Genomic DNA, 19,898 nt, shown 5'->3' with positions numbered 1-19,898 from the left:
GTTACCAAGTTGACAATCGCTCCAGCTACTGCCTTCACTGGTCTATTGTCCTGTTCACCCACCTGCTCTATAGCATATTCCTTCCCCGCTACTTCAGCCACCTTCGCGATGGCCTCGATGTGGTCCTGCAGCTTGAGCTCCAGGCACCTGGAGAATGTGAAGTTGGCCTTGGGCTTGATGTTCATCTGGATGCTCTGCGACAGCAGCTCCCAGTGCCGGTTGTGCATGCCAGGGTTTCTCAGCCCCTGGATCAATGGGATGTAGGGCCGGAACTCCTCGATCTTTCCACGGATATCCGTGGCCACATCCTGACAAGCTGCAGACAGCAGACAGCCAGAATTACAGCACCACCCGATTCAAGATAAGCTGTCCACAGTGACCACTCTGACATGATGAATCCCAGTGTGCTGACGAGATGTGCAAAGGATATCCAAGTGCTGAGTGCGTCTATATCTTTTAGTATATACAGAGAGGACATTTCATGAACTGTTCATGGGATATGTACTCATTTTTGCAAAAATGAGAATGTACAACGAATAAACCATAAGCCTCCAAAAGCGGTTGAGTAAATTTTAAACAGTGTGATTCGTCTTGCTGTTGTTGGGTTTGAATGAATGCAAGGTGACATCTGGTACAAAGAAAATACTCAACAGCATTGAACATGAAAAATGAGTCGATGCTAGATCTCTCAACACTTGTTGTATAGTAATTTATATACACTGTGTAATGAAGGTGTTCCTATTTAAAAAAAATACATGCAAGCAGCAGATAGATTTTACCAGCCTACAAAACGTTCTCCATATATGTTTAACTCTACATACAGAGCAACGGGGTTGGACATAAGATTCCCATTGCAAAGCAGTTTGATCCAGTCCTCGTTTTACTATGAGTTTAATAAGACACACCTGTGTTACCTATACACCATGGCTAATCAAGCTCATAGTAAAACCTGGAATGGGTGAACCCGCTATGCAATAGGTGTCTTATTTCCATCCCTGGTACCATGTTTCACTGTACACTGAAATGCATGAATGGTCATCCAGTTTACAGCACCTCTCAGGAGGTGAAAGCCTTACCTGGGATGTCTTTGAACAGCTTGACGCACTTGTGCATGGTCTTGAAGGACTCGCTGACGTTCTTCTCCAGCTGCTCGGGATCGATGGTGGTGAGCGGGTCGTTCATCCAGCTCTCGTGCCAGCGCAGCCAATCCGACGTGGTGGTCCAAAGGTCCCGGAACGGCTGGAAGTCCTTGGTCAGCTTCAGCAGCCTGTCATACTGGAAAAAAACACATCAGATACATTATAAGTCACGCCCCCTTTTGAACCTGTTAGCAGCAACTACCCTTATAATTTCGCTGAGAGTAAAACAAAGCATTCTCCACAACATCTCCTATAAAAACAGATTACCATACCTTGCTACTCTTTACAATGCTTGCCTATGCCTCAGCATGCTGTCGCTGTGCTTCTATGATGGTACACTGTTCTAAGGGTGGAAGGTGAGAGAGCCTGTGCAGCACTCACATTAGTCACAGGCATGCCGAAGAGACGCTCCCTGTTGTTGTAAAGCTGGGCCAGCTGCTGGGACTCCTTCAGCTGCTTGCTCACCCTCCTCACCTCGTTCGCAACCTCGTGAGCGCGGCTGATGTCTGTGTAGGCTGAGAATCCCGCCACGAGCATCTGCAAGACCAACAGCGTTAGTATCTGCGCTGAGCATCTGTCAAGCGCACCACCTCAAAAAACAGGAGGGATTTCCTTAATATTGATGGGTGACAACAAACACCCACATCACATCATACCAAAACAATGCGTGCTGCAAACTGGATTATAACGTGTGTTGGTCGTGGTTTATTGAGGCAGTATGGGTAGGGTAGTGTGCAACGCTGATAATGTGAGGCACATTATTTAATATCCCATGCAGTGGTTCGATTTTGTTGCCTGCACTTTTTCGCATTGTGAAACGTGCTTGAAAATGTACTTCCAGAGTTTGCCAGAAAGTTTGTCAGAAAGCTGTCTAAAAGTTGCCTGGTATACCATGGCCATCTAGATTTGCAGATTGATTACAACAGAAAAGAACAAAGCAAAGCTGTGCATGCCTGCATTGTTTCCAGCTTCTCATTGAAGTTGCTCTGATCCACAGCTTGTATTTTATTAAACCGCTCCTCGTCCTCTTCGTGCTGGAGCTGAATGCTTTCTATTTGCTTATCAATTTTACCAGGCCAGCCAACTGCAGTCCATCTTAGAGAAATACATAAATGCAAACATACATTAACAAACACCTCATTTAACAGCCCACATGCTTTCAATCTATCTTTAAGACTTTACTAAACATGTCAAATGTACATAAGCACAGTATATTTTTGTGAAGCACCCTGGGATGCTGATTCAGTCCATGAAGGACACTGTTATAGATAAAATCGGTAGGGTAAGGTACAAGATTTTAAACATTAGCGTTATCAATTCTTGCTCCATGCCTGATCCTGTGATGCTAGAGACGTAATGAAAGAATGTTCACTCACTTTAAATTGAAATCCTCTGCAGAGAGGTTGTAAAAGAACTCATCGATCAATTCATAGTCCAACATCAACTTGGAAGTGAGTTCCTGTTAAACAGCAATGCAGAAGTGAATAGATACGCCGCTGGGTATAAACAGCCTTCGCACGCAGCTCCGGCAGTAAACATGTCAGTGCCCAGATGAGTGGGAGGTGTTCTTCCAATTGTCTTTTAAAACAATCAACGCCATTGATTGGGGCTCAGTTGTGAGGGAAGCATGGCTTTTCTTGTTTTGAAATCAACACGTTAATGAATGGCTTTATTGAATACCTGCCGATGATACTTCTGCAAGCCAATTCCGAGTACAAGTGCAAATGCCTGCACACCCCTACTCTTATATTATAACAATACAGTAAAATAGTGGGGTGTTATCCATGCCAGGACATTTCAAAGCCATTTTATAAACAATGTTGCAATCATCAACGCCAAAGGACCGTTATCATACCTCGTGCATCTTCATCTGCTCAGGGATCCCCTTCATCCATTCTCTCAGCTCCGCCAGCTCCTCAATGCTGCTTGGCTTCTCATACAGCTTCCTGCTGATGGCTTTACACTCCTCACAAGCCTGGTAAAACATGTGCAAGCATCAGACTGCAGCAAAAGCACGTCCACCAGAGCTCTATAGCCAGGTAATCAGGGTCCAGTGATCACTTTAAAATGCACCATAACCACAGACAGGTCTCAGCCACATTTCATCCCTCTTAATACAAGCTTTACCTTTCACCAATGGACACATGCAGCTTAGATAAGGTTGCCAGGTTGACTGCTGAACGCTGTAGTTGAACGCTGTAGTTCCTTACACCACGCTTACCACTTAATTAAAATGAAAGCTTATTGAAAGTAAACCAGTGATACTAAACTGAGCAATTTAGCATTCCCTTATTTTGTTTTCACTTGTAGTTCCCTGCCTTGTTAAAACTTGGTAACACACATTGAGTACAGCAACGAGGTCCTCAGTCTTTGCTGGGGATTCTTGGGGGGAGCGTTGCATTGGCTAACCGACAGGGACTGTTTTTCCTCATCGTGCTGCAGGGAACCCTACTGGCCAGGCACCTGCATGGTGTCCTCCAGAGGCATTCGAAACAAGGCGAGAAATTCAAAGGTAAATTTAAACCCACGCACAGCTTCGATTTGCTTGCGCAGTTTACATGCCAGCTGGTCGAGGATGGCGTTGGCCAGGGCTTTGCGCTTCTTGGACAGGGTCTGCCGCACCGTCTCCACGTTGACAAGGAAGGGTCCGATGATGATGGAGGAGGGCAGGGTGTTGTCCAGCAGCTCCTTCTCAGCCAGGTGCATGTAGACGTCCTTCTTCACATCCTGAACAGTGCGCTCCTGCTTAATGTACGACCTAAAATACAAAAAAACAAACATGTGCCTTTATACAGGGATGGAAACAAGACTCCCATTGCATAGCAGCTTGATCCATTCCTGGTTTTACTATGGGTTTAATAAGTACACACCTGAGCTTGTTACCTTTACACTGGGGCTAATCAAGCACACAGTAAAACCTGGAATGGGTGACACTGCTATGCAATTGGAGTCTTACTTCCATCCCTGCTCTCTTATCATTCTTTGAAATGAAACTGTAAAAGAGGACTGATAAGCTTGTGTTTTTCCAGTTGTTCTTAACTCACTAGTTTCCGAGTTGCAGTTCTACGGACGGTGACCCTTACTTAATGAAGTGGTCGATGTCCATGTTGCTGAGCTCCAGGTGCCTCTCGTACTGCTTGGCGTAGGCGCTCAGCGGGATCAAGGCTTTGCGGATGGCGCTGCGGATGCCTTCGCGCAGCTCCTCCACAGGGGGCTCGTGCAGCCCCACTGACTCCAGCAGGGGGACCCCACTGATGAACATGTTCTTCAGCACGAGCTGACAACGACAACCAGGAGGTGAAATCAACATAGACAATACATTTATATAAATGGGGGCTACGTGCTTTCTCGGACAGCTGCTGCTGCCACCGGTAATAAACATTCTCTACTCATCATTTTTTCGGTGGTTTATTTAAACTTATATTTCAAATCTTACAGCTTGAAATAATCAAGTTTAAAAGCGTTTTAAAAGTGAAGCAGGATGTTTGATAGCACTGCTGCTAAAAACCTATGATGTCTCCAAAATATATTTTCCTTCAATTCATAATTATATTGATATAGAGATATGCAATCCCTTCATAAAAGGTTTTGATGATACGTTTGGTGTTAGGGTTACGGTTGGGATTTCCACTGCATTAAAGCTGAATCAGTAAATGCTAGCTTCAGCACAGTGTTTTAGAGGGAGGAGGCAAACCTTCTCCAGCTGAGGAACGTTGTGTGTTGCCAGGATTCCTTTATCAAACAGGGCTAAGAGGGACCTCTCAAAATTCTCCTTTGGGGTGCTGAAGTGAACCCCAGACTTATCCAGCACCAGGTCCACAAAAAACAAGGGGTTCCTTTTGGGCCTAACAGGAAGACAGTACAATTAGGATCATTTCAATTCCAATGAAGCATTATTTACTGAAGGTTACTGACACTTATATCACTTGGCTAACATGAAACTATTTATACTCTAATCTACCCTTATAAAAGGTCACTTTGCACTTTTCCCATGATCACACCAGTTATCATATGTTATCATATGTTTTGCACATGCTTTCCCACACCTATGCTTCACCATGCTTTCACTGTGCTTTTTTATGCTTTGTTCTTTTTTGGCAGTGTGTAATTGATGCCCCTGGTTCAAACCTGTCAGGTGGTAAAGCTCGTACTTGAAGGGGCTGTTGATGAGGTCGCTGCCCCAGTCCATGTCATCGGGGCAGCAGAGCACGCTGTGGCAGGCGTCCAGGAGGAGCTGCGTCAAGTTGACCAGGGAGTCCTGCACCAGGAAGCGCAGGGAGTCCTGCAGGCTGAACTTGATGCGCTCCATCAGCTTGTAGAGCTTGGACATGCGGTACACCTCCCAGCTGGACTCGTGCAGGCTATACCAGCCCTTCCCCACGTCATGCAGGCTGGACCGCACGCCGCTCTTCAGGGTGTTCACCCAGCTGTCCTTCAGAAACAGCTGCACCTGAAAAACATCATAATACAGATCTTTATCAGGGAGGGTCATTCCTTTTAACAAAAAACACAGAGAAACCCATTAAACATGAGAGCATAAGAAATATTAAGAATGAGGCTATTCAGCGCAGCAGTGCCTGTCCGCTTCCCAGTGATTGGTTGATTTCTTTGTCGGTTCTTAAAGGATCCCAATGATAAGGAAATGGCTAAGTAACTAATTCCATACCCTCGCCACTCTCTGCGTCTCCGCTGTTACTCCAGCGTGTTACACAGCCTCATCCTAACCTCTTTGGATTTGTACTCTACACTTTTAACTATATAACCAAGCATTCTGTGTGCCTTTTTAATTGCTCCTTATCAGTTTACCGTCTGGGGGTGTGCAGGTACTCAGGTAATTCCCTTTCAAAAAGGTGTTTACTGAAATGGAAAAGGAACCTGTTGATTGTAAAACTAAAACCAATACGTTTTCCTTTGTTGACAATCTACATCTGAAACATGCAACAGAAATGCATGTCATAAGCATGTTTCAAGTGATATTTAAAATAACTAAACGTTAATTTTCCAGTATTAAAGAGAACAGGGCTGGGTGCATTATTAACCAATTATTGACCGCCATTCTGTCCCACCCAAAATGTACAGCACCCCTATCCTAGTTCCCATGAAATAAAATGATTCTTGGTGCATCACATGAAAACTATACAATCAGCTTATTTTTACCAATCTCTATTCTTTGTGTCTCTCTTGGAGTGAGCTGTCGCAGAGTTTTTCTTTTGAATTCACGTCTCACCTGTGAATATGTCTGGGACTGGATCTGCTCAAACTCCTCCAGACGGAGGCACTTGGTCAGGTTCACATGGAACAGAGACATGGCCGCAACTTTGTTACACTCGGCGCGCACTTTGGACTCAGCGGCAATCGTCTCGGGTTTTGTCAGCAGAGAGGTAAAATAGAAGGCTTTTCTGTTCTCAGCGAATGGGTAGTCTGGGACATCCACAAACCCTGAAACAGAAGAAGAAGAAGAAGAAGAAGAAGAAGAAGAAGAAGAAGAAGAAGAAGAAGAAGAAATGATCATATATTTTATAACAGAAACAGATATTTTGTACCTTATTTGCACTATGGATAAAAATGACGTCTGTTAATTTATTACTGATCCTTACCATATAATGCACAGTAAATAACTGCACAGTTTCACAGTTTGCCATGTTTTTAAGATCCTTTGCAGTGCTTCCACTATGCTGTATTACACTTTGCCGTTCCTTTACTTTGGTAATCGTGTTATAAGAGGTGCGTCTTTACACCTCGCTCTGTTTTGTACACAAATGTTTTTTGTATGAGATGTTGCTTAGATTTACCTTTCTCTGGCACCTTTGCAATTCTTGTTTTAGGCAAGGTGACATAAGAAAACTGCTCTCTATGAGAAGTCACAACTTTATTGAAGCAAATCTTGTTCATTGTGCGGTTATAGTCGATAACAATCTCCTTCTCAAGGAGATCCAGGCAGTCTTGTATCCTGAAAATGAAATTAAATATTATACATATATATACATATATAGTATACCTACAAGTAAACAATAAGAATTTGGTACCAAAACTGTAGGAAAAAGTTCAAGCTAACATTTCGGCTAGTGCCTTAGAAGTTTGTCTAGTTTCTTATATTTTTACCTTTCTATTCTAACAGCATAAGAGAGAGAAGACACTTTGCTTTAATCAGTACAAGGTAAAACTATAAGAAACTTTGTCAAAGATTGTAAAAGTAAGTCTACTTGAGGAATGTGTCTGAGTTTTTTAGTTTTTTATAAAATCCTTACACGCTCTGCCTGAGTCCGGGGGTGGTAACGGCCCGTTTTTTAATTCTCTGCAGGCTGTCTTTGTCCACAGACCTCCTCCCATCCACTGGCATGCAGTCAACATACAGGTTGTACAGCAGCAGCGCCTCAGTCCTCTGGCGCCGGCGGTGTGCGCTCATGACTCGATTGACGAAGTTGCAGGGGTCCTCTGCAGAGAAGGCCAGCTGGATTCGGGGCACCCAGTACTGGCAGGGCAGCAGCGTTCTCTCTTCTGTTCGAGACGGTAAAGAAGATGTTTAGTATGGACAACAGCTGCTGGCAGATAACAGGGTAACAGATTATAAGAAGTGCAGATAATGGAATGCACATGAAAACAACGAATGGAGTAGTCATATTGAATTCATACTGCACCCTTAGAGACAGACATCTAAAGTCATATTTTCACTGTTCCTTGTCATTCCACAGTATAGCTGCATGGCGTTATTTCCAGTGTACTCATGATTGCAGTATACTGGACATTTAACATGCTTTACCACTGTTACTGTAACTATGATATTTACATGAACATACTTACCTGTGATAACATTTCTGCCTGTGCTTTTACTATGCTTTCCTACACTTTGCTCTGCTTTTACCATAGTATACTGCAGTAAACCTGTGACCCACTCCACATGTGTTCATATGGAACCCTAGCTCCTAACATTGATTAGCCATGAGCAAGCGCCTCTTTTATTATCACATCCATGAAAGCAGTCAGAAAACAAGATGTTTCAGTTCTTGCCTTTAGTAGATTGTCCTCTATAGATAATGGGCTTCCCGTGGTGGTCTCTCACAAGCCCCTTGGTATCGGTTTTATGAACCAGGTAGAGTTTGTTCTCCTTGTTGTAATCCAGAACACCAACATGGTACCAGGAGTAGGTCAAATGAGCACTTTTTGGGTCTGCTGCAAAATTAAGATCAGGAGAGAGAAGATGCTGTGACAACAGCTCCACCACAGACCACTATTTGATGGGCTGAAAGGCTTCTCGTTCACAAGAACATCAGAACATTTTAAAACGAGAGGAAGCCATTCAGCCCACTGAAGCTCATCTGGTTCCGAGCACCTGACTGATCTCAGAACTTTGTCGAGTTGGTGATAAACAGCAGGCACAGAACACACAAGTAATTCACAGTGTCAGGTACAGCATGGCTACCCATTCCATCCCCTCACCACTCTCTGTGTGAAGAAGAGTCTCCTTCAGCAACATGACTGGGTAACCCATTCCATCCCCTCACCACTCTCTGTGTGAAGAAGAGTCTCCTTCAGCAACATGACTAGGTAACCCATTCCATCCCCTCACCACTCTCTGTGTGAAGAAGAGTCTCCTTCAGCAACATGACTGGGTAACCCATTCCATCCCCTCACCACTCTCTGTGTGAAGAAGAGTCTCCTTCAGCAAACTAGGTAACATGACTAGGTAACCCATTCCATCCCCTCACCACTCTCTGTGTGAAGAAGAGTCTCCTTCAACCACATGACTAGGAAACCCATTCCATCCCCTCACCACTCTCTGTGTGAAGAAGAGTCTCCTTCAGCAACATGACTGGGTAACCCATTCCATCCCCTCACCACTCTCTGTGTGAAGAAGAGTCTCCTTCAACAACATGACTAGGTAACCCATTCCATCCCCTCAGCACTCTCTGTGTGAAGAAGAGTCTCCTTCAGCAACATGACTAGGTAACCCATTCCATCCCCTCACCACTCTCTGTGTGAAGAAGAGTCTCCTTCAGCAACATGACTGGGTAACCCATTCCATCCCCTCACCACTCTCTGTGTGAAGAAGAGTCTCCTTCAACAACATGACTAGGTAACCCATTCCATCCCCTCACCACTCTCTGTGTGAAGAAGAGTCTCCTTCAGCAACATGACTAGGTAACCCATTCCATCCCCTCACCACTCTCTGTGTGAAGAAGAGTCTCCTTCAGCAACATGACTAGGTAACCCATTCCATCCCCTCACCACTCTCTGTGTGAAGAAGAGTCTCCTTCAACAACATGACTAGGAAACCCATTCCATCCCCTCACCACTCTCTGTGTGAAGAAGAGTCTCCTTCAACAACATGACTAGGTAACCCATTCCATCCCCTCACCACTCTCTGTGTGAAGAAGAGTCTCCTTCAGCAACATGACTGGGTAACCCATTCCATCCCCTCACCACTCTCTGTGTGAAGAAGAGTCTCCTTCAACCACATGACTAGGAAACCCATTCCATCCCCTCACCACTCTCTGTGTGAAGAAGAGTCTCCTTCAGCAACATGACTGGGTAACCCATTCCATCCCCTCACCACTCTCTGTGTGAAGAAGAGTCTCCTTCAGCAACATGACTGGGTAACCCATTCCATCCCCTCACCACTCTCTGTGTGAAGAAGAGTATCCTTCAACAACATGACTAGGTAACCCATTCCATCCCCTCACCACTCTCTGTGTGAAGAAGAGTCTCCTTCAGCAACATGACTAGGTAACCCATGTCCCTTTCTAATTCTTAGTTTCTCGAAGCTAAATAGGTTCAGTTTTTTCAGCCCAGTCCTTCAAGCCCTTTTCGTGTTGTAAAGCGTACTGTGTCCGATGAGATCACTATGAGGGAGCAGTGCTTTTCCCGGAACTGGTTTCCGGTCCCTGGAACCAGGCTCCACTCCAAGAGCCAGCCAGTCCGACGGAGTCCGGCAGTCAAACTCCTCATCATCAAACACCTGGCAACACAACAACAAAGACACATCCTTTATCCTTAATCGTTGTCGCTTGCTTGTTTGTTTTTTTTTGGTTGCTTGTTTCGTTATCTTATTTTTTACTCTCAGGACAAGCAAAACAGCTGTTCAGGATTAATGAACTATAAAGGGTTTAAAAGAATGCAGGCCCCATACTGGAAAAGAGAAGAGACATTTACTTCTTTGTATCCGTATCATGTTCTGGTTTTAGAAATGTTTATTTTTAAATTACTGAGACATTGAGAAATTACAAAATCAAGAAGGAAAAAATTTCAAAGCCGTATTAAAAAAAAGTTATGCTCACACAATGAATACATATAGAATATTTTATAAGATGCTAGCCAATACAAGCTGATAGCCATCTCTTAAGAGATCAGGCTGTCTCTACATTGTAAAGACATTTCAGAGGGCTGGATCTCATCAATATCAGGGTTTAGTGCTGTATATTATAAAGACATTTCAGAGGGCTGGATCACATCAATATCAGGGTCTAGTGCTGTATATTATAAAGACATTTCAGAGGGCTGTGTCTCATCAATATCAGGGTCTAGTGCTGTGTATTATAAAGACATTTCAGAGGGCTGGATCTCATCAATATCAGGGTCTAGTGCTGTATATTATAAAGATATTTCAGAGGGCTGGATCACATCAATATCAGGGTCTAGTGCTGTATATTATAAAGACATTTCAGAGGGCTGGATCTCATCAATATCAGGGTCTAGTGCTGTATATTATAAAGACATTTCAGAGGGCTGGATCACATCAATATCAGGGTCTAGTGCTGTGTATTATAAAGACATTTCAGAGGGCTGGATCTCATCAATATCAGGGTCTAGTGCTGTATATTATAAAGACATTTCAGAGGGCTGGATCTCATCAATATCAGGGTCTAGTGCTGTATATTATAAAGACATTTCAGAGGGCTGGATCTCATCAATATCAGGGTCTAGTGCTGTATATTATAAAGACATTTCAGAGGGCTGGATCTCATCAATATCAGGGTCTAGTGCTGTGTATTATAAAGACATTTCAGAGGGCTGGATCTCATCAATATCAGGGTCTAGTGCTGTATATTATAAAGACATTTCAGAGGGCTGGATCTCATCAATATCAGGGTCTAGTGCTGTATATTATAAAGACATTTCAGAGGGCTGGATCACATCAATATCAGGGTCTAGTGCTGTATATTATAAAGACATTTCAGAGGGCTGGATCTCATCAATATCAGGGTCTAGTGCTGTATATTATAAAGACATTTCAGAGGGCTGGATCTCATCAATATCAGGGTCTAGTGCTGTATATTATAAAGACATTTCAGAGGGCTGGATCTCATCAATATCAGGGTCTAGTGCTGTATATTATAAATACATTTCAGAGGGCTGGATCTCATCAATATCAGGGTCTAGTGCTGTATATTATAAAGACATTTCAGAGGGCTGGATCTCATCAATATCAGGGTCTAGTGCTGTATATTATAAAGACATTTCAGAGGGCTGGATCTCATCAATATCAGGGTCTAGTGCTGTATATTATAAAGACATTTCAGAGGGCTGGATCACATCAATATCAGGGTCTAGTGCTGTATATTATAAAGACATTTCAGAGGGCTGGATCTCATCAATATCAGGGTCTAGTGCTGTATATTATAAAGACATTTCAGAGGGCTGTGTCTCATCAATATCAGGGTCTAGTGCTGTATATTATAAAGACATTTCAGAGGGCTGGATCTCATCAATATCAGGGTCTAGTGCTGTATATTATAAAAACATTTCAGAGGGCTGGATCGAATCAATATCAGGGTCTAGTGCTGTATATTGTAAAGCCATTTCAGAGGGTTGGATCTCATCAATATCAGGGTCTAGTGCTGTGTATTATGAAGACATTTCAGAGGGCTGGGTCTCATCAATATCAGGGTCTAGTGCTGTATATTATAAAGACATTTCAGAGGGCTGGATCTCATCAATATCAGGGTCTAGTGCTGTGTATTATAAAGACATTTCAGAGGGCTGGATCTCATCAATATCAGGGTCTAGTGCTGTGTATTATAAAGACATTTCAGAGGGCTGGATCTCATCAATATCAGGGTCTAGTGCTGTGTATTATAAAGACATTTCAGAGGGCTGGATCTCATCAATATCAGGGTCTAGTGCTGTATATTATAAAGACATTTCAGAGGGCTGGATCTCATCAATATCAGGGTCTAGTGCTGTATATTATAAAGACATTTCAGAGGGCTGTGTCTCATCAATATCAGGGTCTAGTGCTGTATATTATAAAGACATTTCAGAGGGCTGGATCTCATCAATATCAGGGTCTAGTGCTGTATATTATAAAGACATTTCAGAGGGCTGGATCTCATCAATATCAGGGTCTAGTGCTGTATATTATAAAGACATTTCAGAGGGCTGGATCTCATCAATATCAGGGTCTAGTGCTGTGTATTATAAAGACATTTCAGAGGGCTGGGTCTCATCAATATCAGGGTCTAGTGCTGTATATTATAAAGACATTTCAGAGGGCTGGATCTCATCAATATCAGGGTCTAGTGCTGTGTATTATAAAGACATTTCAGAGGGCTGGATCTCATCAATATCAGGGTCTAGTGCTGTATATTATAAAGACATTTCAGAGGGCTGGATCTCATCAATATCAGGGTCTAGTGCTGTGTATTATAAAGACATTTCAGAGGGCTGTGTCTCATCAATATCAGGGTCTAGTGCTGTATATTATAAAGACATTTCAGAGGGCTGGATCACATCAATATCAGGGTCTAGTGCTGTATATTATAAAGACATTTCAGAGGGCTGGATCTCATCAATATCAGGGTCTAGTGCTGTATATTATAAAGACATTTCAGAGGGCTGGATCTCATCAATATCAGGGTCTAGTGCTGTATATTATAAAGACATTTCAGAGGGCTGGATCACATCAATATCAGGGTCTAGTGCTGTATATTATAAAGACATTTCAGAGGGCTGGATCACATCAATATCAGGGTCTAGTGCTGTATATTATAAAGACATTTCAGAGGGCTGGATCACATCAATATCAGGGTGCATGATATATTATAATGAGATTTCAGAGGGCTGTGTCTCAACAATATCAGGGTCTAGTGCTGTATATTATAAAGACATTTCAGAGGGCTGGATCTCATCAATATCAGGGTCTAGTGCTGTATATTATAAAGACATTTCAGAGGGCTGGATCTCATCAATATCAGGGTCTAGTGCTGTATATTATAAAGACATTTCAGAGGGCTGGATCTCATCAATATCAGGGTCTAGTGCTGTATATTATAAAGACATTTCAGAGGGCTGGATCACATCAATATCAGGGTGCATGATATATTATAATGAGATTTCAGAGGGCTGTATCACATCAGTATCAGGGTCTAGAATACTGCATATAATGATGTAATGAATGCTCGTTGACAGCACAGAACAGTAGGTGTACAGTACCTCCAAAGGCAGGTAAACAGGTGGAGGTGATTCACTCCTCTCTTCAATCATTATCTGTGCTCCAGAATCACGATGCCTTGGCATTAGCTTATTGGAATCTATCCCTTGATCTTTCAGCAGCTCAGAAACATCCAGAGACAGGTATTTCTGTCTCCGTCTAGGACAAAGAGCAGAGTAACAAGACACAAAACCTTACTGTAGGAATACACATTGGGGACAAAGAGCAGAGTAACAAGACACAAAACCTTACTGTAGGAATACACATTGGGGACAAAGAGCAGAGTAACAAGACACAAAACCTTACTGTAGGAATACACATTGGTGATAAACAGCAGAGTAACAAGACACAAAACCTTACTGTAGGAATACACATTGGGGACAAAGAGCAGAGTAACAAGACACAAAACCTTACTGTAGGAATACACATTGGGGACAAAGAGCAGAGTAACTAGACACAAAACCTTACTGTAGGAATACACATTGGTGATAAACAGCAGAGTAACAAGACACAAAACCTTACTGTAGGAATACACATTGGTGACAAAGAGCAGAGTAACAAGACACAAAACCTTACTGTAGGAATACACATTGGTGATAAACAGCAGAGTAACAAGACACAAAACCTTACTGTAGGAATACACATTGGTGATAAACAGCAGAGTAACAAGACACAAAACCTTACTGTAGGGATACACATTGGTGATAAACAGCAGAGTAACAAGACACAAAACCTTACTGTAGGAATACACATTGGTGATAAACAGCAGGCACAGAACACACAAGTAATTCACAGTGTCAGGTACAGCATGGCTACCTTGTCAGTCATTGTAGAGGTAACCACGCTTTACCATACTTCATTCAGTATTTTACAACTGCCAAAAGACATGTGTGTGGTTTTTGTTGCTGCTTTGAAAAAGACTTATAGCTGAAACATTTGTCAGTGAATGTATTAGGGTTATTTAGGGTTGCTAAATTCAGCACAGATAAATGACTAATAGTTATGTACTGTCAGAACTTTACCATGTTTTCACTATGCTTTGCTACACCTTACTATGCTTTTACCACAGAAGAAAAATATTTTTTTTCTCCTACACACACACACACACACACACACACACTACAAAATAACAAACCACCACAAAAATACACACTATTTACACCTTTGTCACAGACAGAGTTTTCGCCCCGTCGCACGCAGTGCACATTCAGATGAGACCCCTACCTCTCAATCTCGATTTTGCGAGGTGTGAGTCCCGGTGTCACATCAAATGGCAGCTGGACCTTGGCCGTATATCCTGACAGTGGGAAGTCAGACTTGTGAAGGACCTCAGTAGAGGGTCCATGTGGCGTCTCATCCGAGACGTGTTCAGGTGCATGGAATGTTGTAGCTAGGAAAAAAAAAGACGTATTTGATTTTAAGTGTCATTTTTACACTTTTTTTTAAACGAGAGCAAGCACAGTAAATTAAAACACTTAATAAAGGTATGTTGAAGTTCAGCTGAATAATAATAATACAATGCAATGGTCTAATTACCTTTTGGTAGATGTTGCTCATAGCCAGTTTGACATAATAGACTCTGGTGAACCTCAGGTCCCTCCATATAAGGCTGTAAGGAAAGTTAATGTAAAGCTCAATATTGATCCTATCAGTGAAACTGGGCTTACTCGTCTTACTCAGAATTGAATGAGCCTGTACAATGCCAGAGCTAAATTAGGGGCCGCCCCGCAGAGTCGACCAGTCGAATAGTAAAGTGGCAGTAGACCTCAGAACCTGGCAGTCCACTCATGGCACGTCCTGTGATCGTAGAGTAATTGGGAAGCTGCAGTTTCAGATGGACAGAGGTGCAGTCGTGGTTCCGATCCATTAACAGATAAATTACATTTCATAAATTACATTCATGTTTTACAAAACAATACATAGAGTACAGAACATGACCTAATACATGACTTTATTAAAGTGAAGACTAGTCGACCAATTCGAGTATTTTAACTCAAATCAATCCTGCTGCCAGTAAAAGGCTTTGCAATGCTGAAGACTTACCTCCAACAGCGGTGCTGCTTCGGGAGCGATGACATCAGAATAGAACCCCCTCTGTTTAATCACGGGGGGCTTCCTGGAGGAGTGCTGCCGGCCGCTGCCCTTCCTGGATGCGATGCCCTGTACATGGGCGCTTGAGCGGGGCAGGGTGCTCGGAGGCCGTGGGTGCAGACCTCTCCCCCAAGGCTGTGTGAACTGAGTGTTGCTTTTCTCCATCTTAAAATAGACATCAGTGACTGTTAAAAAAAATACAATACATGAGAGGTGAACAGTACCATTCATAGTGAACAGTCCAGGACAGAGTGAGAGGTGAACAGTACCATTCATAGTGAACAGTCCAGGACAGAGTGAGAGGTGAACAGTACCATTCATAGTGAACAGTCCAGGACAGAGTGAGAGGTGAACAGTACCATTCATAGTGAACAGTCCAGGACAGAGTGAGAGGTGGTGAACAGTACCATTCATAGTGAACAGTCCAGGACAGAGTGAGAGGTGGTGAACAGTACCATTCATAGTGAACAGTCCAGGACAGAGTGAGAGGAGGTGAACAGTACCATTCATAGTGAACAGTCCAGGACAGAGTGAGAGGTGAACAGTACCATTCATAGTGAACAGTCCAGGACAGAGTGAGAGGTGAACAGTACCATTCATAGTGAACAGTCCAGGACAGAGTGAGAGGAGGTGAACAGTACCATTCATAGTGAACAGTCCAGGACAGAGTGAGAGGAGGTGAACAGTACCATTCATAGTGAACAGTCCAGGACAGAGTGAGAGGAGGTGAACAGTACCATTCATAGTGAACAGTCCAGGACAGAGTGAGAGGTGGTGAACAGTACCATTCATAGTGAACAGTCCAGGACAGAGTGAGAGGAGGTGAACAGTACCATTCATAGTGAACAGTCCAGGACAGAGTGAGAGGAGGTGAACAGTACCATTCATAGTGAACAGTCCAGGACAGAGTGAGAGGAGGTGAACAGTACCATTCATAGTGAACAGTCCAGGACAGAGTGAGAGGAGGTGAACAGTACCATTCATAGTGAACAGTCCAGGACAGAGTGAGAGGTGAACAGTACCATTCATAGTGAACAGTCCAGGACAGAGTGAGAGGAGGTGAACAGTACCATTCATAGTGAACAGTCCAGGACAGAGTGAGAGGAGGTGAACAGTACCATTCATAGTGAACAGTCCAGGACAGAGTGAGAGGTGAACAGTACCATTCATAGTGAACAGTCCAGGACAGAGTGAGAGGAGGTGAACAGTACCATTCATAGTGAACAGTCCAGGACAGAGTGAGAGGAGGTGAACAGTACCATTCATAGTGAACAGTCCAGGACAGAGTGAGAGGTGAACAGTACCATTCATAGTGAACAGTCCAGGACAGAGTGAGAGGTGAACAGTACCATTCATAGTGAACAGTCCAGGACAGAGTGAGAGGTGAACAGTACCATTCATAGTGAACAGTCCAGGACAGAGTGAGAGGAGGTGAACAGTACCATTCATAGTGAACAGTCCAGGACAGAGTGAGAGGTGAACAGTACCATTCATAGTGAACAGTCCAGGACAGAGTGAGAGGAGGTGAACAGTACCATTCATAGTGAACAGTCCAGGACAGAGTGAGAGGAGGTGAACAGTACCATTCATAGTGAACAGTCCAGGACAGAGTGAGAGGAGGTGAACAGTACCATTCATAGTGAACAGTCCAGGACAGAGTGAGAGGAGGTGAACAGTACCATTCATAGTGAACAGTCCAGGACAGAGTGAGAGGTGAACAGTACCATTCATAGTGAACAGTCCAGGACAGAGTGAGAGGTGAACAGTACCATTCATAGTGAACAGTCCAGGACAGAGTGAGAGGTGAACAGTACCATTCATAGTGAACAGTCCAGGACAGAGTGAGAGGTGAACAGTACCATTCATAGTGAACAGTCCAGGACAGAGTGAGAGGTGAACAGTACCATTCATAGTGAACAGTCCAGGACAGAGTGAGAGGTGAACAGTACCATTCATAGTGAACAGTCCAGGACAGAGTGAGAGGTGAACAGTACCATTCATAGTGAACAGTCCAGGACAGAGTGAGAGGAGACACTTCTTTACACAGAGAGCAGTGCTCAGGGTATGCAACAGGTTACCAAGCCATGTTGATGCGGATCCATTGGAATCATTTGGCAAAGTTTTGAGTTAGGTACCTGGGGGGTGCATTGACAGACAGAATGGCCTGAGGATTTGGGGTACAGGCACCCCTCTACCTCACACATTACAAGCATATTCATTTTTAAGTCCAAATAAATTTCAGTAAGACACTTGTTGCAGGAGAATTTGGAAGAAAACAGTTTGCGATCAGACAAAAATAATGGCTAGTTTATTCAGAAGAAATTGTCCAACACTACAGAATGATTCTGTGTTGGAAAAACAGCAGTAAAGATAATTAAATTTTGTATTTGTATCATTTTGTTTAGAAAAAAATACATGGAGATATATACATTGCACAAATACTACTGACCTACATATTATGTTATCAGTAACATTATTATTATTATTATTATTATTAGGCCTCCAAGCCAAAGGCTGGGAAGCCTATTGTTATTGTTAAAGTTTTTTTGTTTTTTTTCTTCCCAAAACTTTAAACTGCTGTTGCTTCGAGGCTGTGTGTATCTGGCTTGGAGGGTAACAGGCTGGATTCATTGGATTCAAAAACATTTGCTGCTGCGTCCTTGCAATTGGCGCCGTGACGCATTTTTCGATAAAATCTTTCGAAATCTTCTTCCTGGTAACCGGTGAAGCCATTGATCAGACACTTGGCATATATCATCAGCATCCAAACCCGCATCAAGTTTGCGAAGCAGAAGTTTCTGCGATAAATTTTAATGTCGAAATGGCTGCCACAAACTTTAACGAAACGCGCCCTTAACAGCAGACCGCTGCTATTTGAACACCGTTTGACCAACAAAGTCCAAGCTTGGTAGTTATCATCCCAGTAACAGTGTAACACAAGTAAGTGAAAAGGGTGATGTTTCATAAAACAAGACTGCCGCCAGTTATACGTTTACATTTGAAATTTAAACCCGAGTCAGTTGACAAACAATGTACCGGACTAACTCCAAACTTCACAAGCATCTTCCTTGACACTGCAGCAATTCAACTGGCTTTTAAAAAAATGCTGTTGACCGGAAACAAAAATGGCTGTTTGATGCATTTTCTTTTTTTAACTAAACCCGCTTCTTCCAGTAATCGCTTAAGCGTTTGGTACTGCCTGGCAGTTCTAGGTCTAGATCTAGTTGTTATTATTATTATTATTTGAACTGTGGTGTTTCTTTCCTGTAACTAGACCTGCTATGATATCAGTAAACGCGTCTACTGAACCACCGCGCCTCAGAGCTGCGAGGGAGCGGAGAGATGCTGCCTCTGAGCCGCTCAGTTACTTCATAAATACATTAATAAATACAAACGCGCTATAGACAAACGAAAAGCACCATTTGACTTTATTTAAAAAAATAGTTTATACAAGACACTCTTATTATGATCTACGGTTGTTAGCGTAAGGTATTTAATAAATATTCTCTGTTTTAGCTCAACATGCCCACACTTCCAATTCGCTATTATTTGCGTCTCACTTGCAAAAACATTTTTTTGTAAGAAAATTTCGCATATATATATATATATATATATATATATATATATATATATATATATATATATATATATATATATATATATATATATATATATATATATTTAAAAACTATAGATATTCCATATTGTTCGTTGTCATTCGCCACATATATTAAATAACCCAAATACCGCAGTTTAAATTAAATAAATCAAATGTTTCTACCTTGCGTGACTTCTGCCTGCAATCTCTGTTTCCAAGCAAGTAGACGCCAAACAGCGGTTGCTAGGAAACTACCACAAACGCTCGGTAGGCACAACTAAATAAACAATGGAAATCTTTATTTAAAAAAGAAAAAAAATAACAAGTGAAACTCTATATTAAAACAGAGCACATTCCCTTGAAGTGGTTTTCAAGCAATGGCGTGATATTGGAGCAAAAAAGAATGCTGTTTGGAAACTTTATGTTACGTTGTTCCCCCCTTCATGTCAGATGGGAATGGTAGCTTCCCAAGCAGTTCCACTCTGCACTGCTGTCTAGTTGCACGTGTTAAAAGCAGCGCAAGCAGCGATGCTTTGTGATGCTGTGCAAAGTTAATCATGAAGAAAGCACGCTGTGAGAAAGTGAAAGGTACGCGAGTAATTACAGAGAGAACACAGCACTAGCTTTGCAGTGCTACTGCGTT

The 19,898-nt window shown here is 42.7% G+C and overlaps 1 protein-coding gene across 1 annotated transcript in view; it reads right to left on the bottom strand.

The window, feature by feature from the left end:
• dnah1 (dynein, axonemal, heavy chain 1) overlaps positions 1-19,494 on the bottom strand; it is a 66,800-nt gene extending 47,306 nt beyond the window's left edge. Inside the window, exons 1-20 of the mRNA XM_041225456.1 lie at positions 19,439-19,494; positions 15,610-15,842; positions 15,103-15,175; positions 14,791-14,956; positions 13,569-13,725; positions 9,963-10,095; positions 8,148-8,309; positions 7,388-7,637; positions 6,932-7,089; positions 6,367-6,578; positions 5,291-5,589; positions 4,834-4,984; positions 4,223-4,416; positions 3,672-3,897; positions 2,995-3,114; positions 2,516-2,598; positions 2,093-2,234; positions 1,521-1,676; positions 1,077-1,275; positions 63-316 (exon numbers count right to left, since the gene is read on the bottom strand). Of these exons, the coding sequence (XP_041081390.1) occupies positions 63-316; positions 1,077-1,275; positions 1,521-1,676; positions 2,093-2,234; positions 2,516-2,598; positions 2,995-3,114; positions 3,672-3,897; positions 4,223-4,416; positions 4,834-4,984; positions 5,291-5,589; positions 6,367-6,578; positions 6,932-7,089; positions 7,388-7,637; positions 8,148-8,309; positions 9,963-10,095; positions 13,569-13,725; positions 14,791-14,956; positions 15,103-15,175; positions 15,610-15,822 (3,348 nt within the window). The 5' untranslated portion in view covers positions 15,823-15,842; positions 19,439-19,494. The remainder of the gene's footprint in view (positions 1-62; positions 317-1,076; positions 1,276-1,520; positions 1,677-2,092; positions 2,235-2,515; positions 2,599-2,994; positions 3,115-3,671; positions 3,898-4,222; positions 4,417-4,833; positions 4,985-5,290; positions 5,590-6,366; positions 6,579-6,931; positions 7,090-7,387; positions 7,638-8,147; positions 8,310-9,962; positions 10,096-13,568; positions 13,726-14,790; positions 14,957-15,102; positions 15,176-15,609; positions 15,843-19,438) is intronic.
• Between the last annotated feature and the right edge of the window lie 404 nt (positions 19,495-19,898).

This window comes from Polyodon spathula, chromosome 23 (genome assembly GCF_017654505.1).
Source record: "Polyodon spathula isolate WHYD16114869_AA chromosome 23, ASM1765450v1, whole genome shotgun sequence".
In the NCBI taxonomy this organism is placed as follows: domain Eukaryota; kingdom Metazoa; phylum Chordata; class Actinopteri; order Acipenseriformes; family Polyodontidae; genus Polyodon; species Polyodon spathula.
This window is presented reverse-complemented; position numbering and strand designations above follow the sequence as displayed.